The sequence below is a fragment of the Drosophila kikkawai genome, chromosome 2L, assembly GCF_030179895.1.
Source record: "Drosophila kikkawai strain 14028-0561.14 chromosome 2L, DkikHiC1v2, whole genome shotgun sequence".
Taxonomy (NCBI): Eukaryota; Metazoa; Arthropoda; class Insecta; order Diptera; family Drosophilidae; genus Drosophila; species Drosophila kikkawai.
In genome coordinates, this window is record NC_091728.1 from 32,665,658 (window position 1) to 32,671,936 (window position 6,279).

General features: G+C 55.2%; 1 protein-coding gene across 1 annotated transcript; it reads left to right on the forward strand.

Moving 5' to 3' along the window:
• The first annotated feature begins 350 nt into the window (after window positions 1-350).
• LOC138928709 (uncharacterized) lies at window positions 351-4,501 on the forward strand. Its single transcript, XM_070286220.1, has 5 exons — window positions 351-1,768; window positions 1,909-2,250; window positions 2,431-2,901; window positions 2,967-3,731; window positions 3,847-4,501. Exons 1-5 carry the CDS (start codon window positions 351-353, stop codon window positions 4,499-4,501), a joined length of 3,651 nt encoding a protein of 1,216 aa, XP_070142321.1.
• Window positions 4,502-6,279: the final 1,778 nt, after the last annotated feature.

Below are 6,279 nucleotides of genomic sequence, written 5' to 3' on the forward strand. Positions count from 1 at the left end.
TTAAATTTGTTTGATTGGTTTGGTTAGTTTGATGATTTATCTGGTTAATTGGTCTAGTTAGCTTAGTTAATTGGCTGGTCTGATCAATTAGATCTGTTTTATTAGTTTGGTTGGTCTGCCTGATTTAATTGACTAAATAATTAAATAATTATTAACCCGAGGCTGAGTAAGGTCGCGCTGCTGGCAGGCGGAAAAAGGTCTCGGATCTGACCAAGCTCCGATTCCCCGCTTAGGCGGTGTCCCGATCAAGGGACTTCGGGGACCGAGTTGGGTCGGTATATCCCCCGTCGTAGAGCCAGGGGGAAATTCTTGGCCAGCGTGGGAGCCCTGCGCGGACCGACTAGCCGGATATGGAGGAGGAAAACCCCTTCGCTGGCAGGGGTGCACTAGCGAGTTCGCCATGTGCACCAAGAGAAGAGGAGGAGGCGACGGCGTTCGGGAAGAGCAATAAGCTCTCCCGTACGCCACCGAGGTACGAGGCTCAAGAAGGTGGGCAGAGCATAGGCTCTACGCCGCCCCCTAAGAGGCTGAGGGACCCGGCTAGCCCGACTAGCTTACCGAGAACTACGCCGGCAAAGAAGAGCAAGGCGTCAGAGAAGGCAGCCTGCCTGCAGGATCTGCAGGAGATGGGCAGCCTATTGCAGGAGGTCTCATCTAGAATGATGGACAAGTCGACGCGGCATATTACCGTGCCGCTGAGGGAAATGATTGCTAGGGTGAAAACTCTGCACTCGAGTATTCTAGCGGCAAGCAGAGCGGCCGCGGCAGGGGTCAGCGACAGGCAGGAGAGCCGGGTCGCAAACAACCTGTGCCAGAAATGCGCCCAGATCACCAAAAGCGCGGACAAGGAGCAGCAAACGGTGACGGCCTGGAAAAAGGAGGCTTCGGTCCAAACCGAGCCTTGGAGAAGGCTTAGCCAGCCAGACGCGCCGGGATTACCCGCACCGGTGCTGGCCCCGCCACTCCCCCGCCCAGCGCAGCAGAAAAGCGCAAGGGCGCCCAAGAAGCCCCGTGCGAAGCCGCCAGCGGCTGTGCATGATGCATCGGAGCAGCAGCATCGGCCAGCCCGGAAGCCTGAGAGTCAGGCAAACCCCGAAAACGACTGGGAGGTCGTGGCGAGGAAGCCGAGAACAGCGCGCCGCACTCGCCCAGACGCTGTCATTGTCCACGCGAGCGGCAAGTCCTACAGCGAGGTGCTCGCAATGGTGACGAGGAGAGAGGACAAGCAGCTGTCGGACCTGGGACGCTGTGTGGCAAAGGTTCGCCGGACCAACAACGGCAACCTACTCCTGGAGGTGGCGAAAGGGAGCGCCGAGAGCGCCTCGGCAATGAAGGAAAGCATCGAGAAGGTGCTCGGGGACTCAGCGTCAGTTCGCGCAACGACCGAGGAATCTAAGGTCATTGTCTTGGAGGTTCGAAATATAGACCCGATCACGACGAAGCAGGAGGTCTGCGCCGCCCTCGCTGGGCAATTCAACTTCGAGGCGGAGAGAGTTAAAGTGCGCAGTATGCGCCGCGGCTTCGCGGAAACCCAAGCTGCGGTGGTTAGCTTGCCCGTCTCTCTTGCCAAAGCCGTCCTCCATCGGGGTGAAGTCCGGAATGGATGGACCATTTGCAGGATCCGGGAACGACTTGGCCCCGTAAGGTGTTTCAGGTGCCTAGAACCAGGGCATATTGCGATCCACTGCAAGGGCCCTGTGGACAGAAGCGGATGCTGCATAAACTGTGGCGGACCGGGACACAAGGCTGCTTCGTGCAGCAAGGAGCCGTCATGCTTCATGTGCTCCGCGGCTGGAAGAAAGGAGACGAGGCACAAGGCAGGAGGCAGGGGATGTCCAGCCTCAAATAGTGGGAACATGAATCCTAAGCCTGCATGCAGTTGATTCAACTCAATCTGAATCACTGCAGGGCTGCGCAGGATCTCCTGTCGCAGACGGTACGGGAGCTTGGCTCGGAGGTCGCAGTCCTGAGCGAACCCTACAGAGTTGGTAGCAGCCGCGACTGGGCCACTGACCGCTCTGGTAAGGCGGCCCTGTGGCTCTGCGGAGAGGATGCGCCGGAGCTCCGCGACACCAAAGCAGCGGAAGGATTCGTCCGAGCGAACATTGGCGGCATCTGGCTGTACAGCTGCTACTTGGAACCCAGTCTCTCACTGGAGGCGTTCGGCAGGGTTCTGGACGAGCTGAGCAGCGATCTGCGTGGACGGAGCAACTTTGTGGTTGGCGGCGACTTCAACGCCTGGGCCATGGAGTGGGGGTCCTCCCGGACCAACGCCAGAGGCCGAGCGGTGCTGGAGACTTTCGCCTCCCTGGACGTAGTCCTTCTGAATGAAGGCTCCAGGCAGACCTTTAGCAGGGCAACAACCAAAGCATGCTACTGAGGAAGCCGTTTAGGAAGCATCACTCCCCGGTGTTCTGGTTGAGCGAGGAGATCGCTGACCTTCGCCGCAAATGCCTCCGAAGCAGAAGGCTGCTGCAGCGAGCTAGAGGCACGCCTTCCTGCGTGCAACGACCGCTACAAGGTGGCAAGGAAGGAGCTGAAGACTGCCATCAGGAACAGTAAACGCGAGTGCTTCCTCAAGCTGTGCGACGCCGCCGATGAGGATCCTTGGGGAGGAGCCTTCAAAATGATGGTGAAAAGGCTCAATGCGGGCGGCAGTGCCCCAACTGACCCGGCGACTCTGGAGAGCATAGTTGGCACGTTGTTTCCTAACGGACGGCAGGTCGCGATCTGCCCTAGTACCGAGTTGGGCGACATCCGCTGGGTCTCGGAAGATGAGGTTCTACAGGCCGGCAGAAGCCTGAAGATTAAGAAGGCGCCGGGGCCGGACGCCATTCCGAGCAGAGCAACCAAGCTTTCTCTATCGCTGCTGTCGTCCGAGGTGGCCTGCTTGTTCAACAAGTGCCTCCTGGAGGGGACGTTCCCCGACAGATGGAAAAGGCACCTGGTGAGGCATCGTCCTATAGGCCAATCTGCCTGCTGGACACGATTGGCAAGGTCTTCGAGAGAGTGATCTCAACTCGGTTGGGCGAAGCCATCGAAGCCGCTGGTGGTCTCTCCCCTGAACAATACGGATTCACGAAGGGACGGTCTACGCTGGACGCCATTGCGAGGGTCGTTAAGATCGCGGAGGATGCCATTGCAGGAACCAGATGGAAAGGTGGAACCAAATCCTATTGTCTGGTCGTCACCCTCGACATCAGGAATGCCTTCAACTCTGCAGACTGGAGCCGAACGCTGGAGTCCCTGAGGAAATTCAACATTCCGGGGTACCTACTGAATGTAGCGCTCAGCTACTTCAGCAACAGAGCTCTCACGCTGGACACGAGCATGGGTTCCAGAGAGTATAATATCTCAGCCGGAGTCCCTCAAGGCTCCGTCCTGGGACCTCTTCTCTGGAACGCCATGTATGACGGCGTACTGAGGCTTCCGATGCCTGCCTGCACCAGCCTGGTTGGCTTTGCGGACGACGTCGCTATCGTCGTGGCAGCGAAGGAGATAGCTGCCGTGGAGGCGCGGGCGGACACGGCCATCCAAGCCGTAGAGGCGTGGCTGGCTCTCGCGGGGCTAGAGTTGGCGGCTCACAAGACGGAAGCTGTCCTCATCTCGAGCCGGAAAGCAGTGGAGACGGCCAGCGTTCTTGTTAGAGGGACGAGGATCCGGTCGCAACGGGCGATAAAATACCTGGGCGTCCACATCGACACTCGACTATCCTTTAAGGAGCACCTGGAGTACGTCCACAAAAAGGCAAGTGGGACGGTAGGAGCGCTCTCCAGAATGCTGCCGAATACGAGAGGGCCGAAGCAATGTTCGAGGAAACTGCTATCGTCAGTTGTGACCGCGCAGATCTTGTACGCGGCACCAGTATGGGCCAAAGCTGCAGCTGTCAAAAGCTACATGCGAGGAGTGGAGGCGACCTACCGCTTGTGTGCCATCAGGATCGCATGCGCGTTCCGCACAATCTCTGAGGACGGAACTCATCCGGGAGAGGAAGGAGATCTCCGAATCCCTACAGGACAGGCGGTCACCGCTGTCCAGAGCCGAGGTGAAGCTTGCAGCCAGAAGAACGAGCATGGTGAATTGGCAAGCTCGATGGGACTCCTCTTCGAAGGGCCGTTGGACGCACAGGCTCATCCCAGACCTAGCGCGATGGGTGGAGAGGGCGCATGGGCAGGTGAGCTTTTACCTTAGCCAGGTGCTTAGCGGCCACGGATGCTTCCGCCAGTACTTGAAGCGCTTTGGCCATGAGACGGAAGACTGGTGCCCGGAGTGCGGCACTGGCATTTTGGAGGAAGCGCATCACGTTCTCTTCGAGTGCCGCAGGTTCTGCCTCGAGAGACATGAACTGGAGGTAGCAGCGGGATCACCGATTACCGCCGAAACATTGGTGCCGACGATGCTCGGGGACCCAAAAGCGTGGGAAGCGGCAGACGCATTTGCCGCCCACGTCATGAAGACCCTCAGGACTCTGGAGAGAAGGCGGAAGGAGCGGCCGGAGTAGGGGCCTCCGCGCCCGCGAAGCAATGCCTGGCGGCGGTACCGCACGGCGTGAGCTCTTATTCCCTCGCACCATTCTTCGTCTTACTGTGGAGCATTATTGTTATTATTATTATTAATTTTATTATATTAGGGAATAAATATTTATTTGAATACAAAAAAACACACCCGGAGAGCAGAGAGATATTTACCACGAACAAGTGGACACGGAGCCAGCACCGTACAAGAGCAAGAGAGAGAGGGCATACGATCGAGCCCAAAAACAACCCCCGAAAATTGGCACGCGCCCAAGAAAGAGCGAGAGCAAAGGAATGCAGCGAAACTTCTAGAAGTGGAAAAATACCGGAGCTGCAGAAACTTGCAAAACGCATGGCAATTTTTCACTCTTGCGAACGTGGCGAACTCGATCAGAAGTGCGAGCGGAAAATATGTAAAACCTCGAGCCAGATTTTTGCGATTGCTAAGTGCGGTTTACAGTGAGCATCGAGTGACGACGATGAAGTCCCAAGTGACCAAGGAGACCACCAGGAGGGATGCGCTGCAGCCAGTGGCCAGCGAGAACCAGCTTCGACGCGCGAGAGCCAGCTTCGACGCGCGAGGCCAAGAGCGGCGGCGATCAGGAGCGCCCAATTTCAGCCACCGGCTGCCAACCTAGGAGGAGAGCAACCAGGCGATCTCGAGGAGCGGGGTGAGCGAATTAGAGTGAACCGCATTCTGGCCAGGGAGAATCACGTGCGAAACTTTTCGAAGGCCTCGATGCGGAGTCACCCAGAGTAGGCTAGAATAAATTTAATAACCCCGAGTTAACCTAACCTAACCTCACACTGAGAGAAACCATTGACAGAGAAAAATAAAATGAATTGAAGCTATATTAAATAAAGAATATTTACTTGCCTACATGAACACCAATTTATTGCCGCCATTTTTTCTTTCAATTCTCTGATTTTTCTCCCCGAGCCTAACCACACTGAGAGAAAGTGGGTGGACCAAATCTTAGGAAACCTTTTGTAAATTTTTAAATAAATATTTTTCGCACATTGAAAATACGGCACTCGCCATGATTAATCCCAAATAAATTCTGGAAATATTTTAAAGTGGAAAACTTAGATCTTTTCTCGCCACTGTCGGTCGTATTGAGCCCACCTTTGCCTGACTACACTGGGAAAAATAAAGTGAAACTCGGGTTCCAAATCAGTTAAATATATGTTATTTTTATGGAATCCCAGACACTCGCGGCCACTTTTAGAGAATTCGAACCGATCACACTGAGAGAAATAAATTAATAAAATGCATCAATAAGTATTTCTCGACTATTTTTCTTGCGCTCCTAGGGGAAATAGACCAAGAGCTGCCCGCGCATAAAATACATGCACTTCGAAAACCCGCGCTTGTTCAGGGCCAGGCTTAGCCGGCCGAAATATTTCAAGCGGCAGCGAGTGCTCACGTCGGCCGCCGATTTTTCCATCCCGATGCCTAGCTTGTTGGCCGTAAATTCTGCCCCTAGAAAAATGTGTCCTCATAATCGGACCCCTCTCTCGGCCTCCTTGTAGCGACTGCTATGAGCCAGGCGACTGCTATGAACGCGTCTCCACCGGTTCTTTTGCTCTTCTGCAAACGCCGAAGCATTTCTCTTACTATGTATCCCGGTGACTGACACATTACATCTTTCGTCAGTCTAACGATTTTCGTCAAAGACCTTTTTGTCCCATGTCTTTACCAATTTTTCAGTAAAGAGACTCTGGACGTGACTGAGCCTATTCCCAGCCGTCTAGACTTCTTTAC

What these genes read in the sequence shown, in the direction of transcription:
- LOC138928709 (XM_070286220.1), top strand. Translation starts at nt 351, where the DNA reads ATGGAGGAGGAAAACCCCTTCGCTGGCAGGGGTGCACTAGCGAGTTCG. An exon ending in GCTTCGTGCAGCAAGGAGCC is followed by an intron (nt 1,769 to 1,908) that starts GTCATGCTTCAT and finishes GAATCACTGCAG; the next exon opens with GGCTGCGCAGGATCTCCTGT. An exon ending in GTGGCCTGCTTGTTCAACAA is followed by an intron (nt 2,902 to 2,966) that starts GTGCCTCCTGGA and finishes ATCGTCCTATAG; the next exon opens with GCCAATCTGCCTGCTGGACA.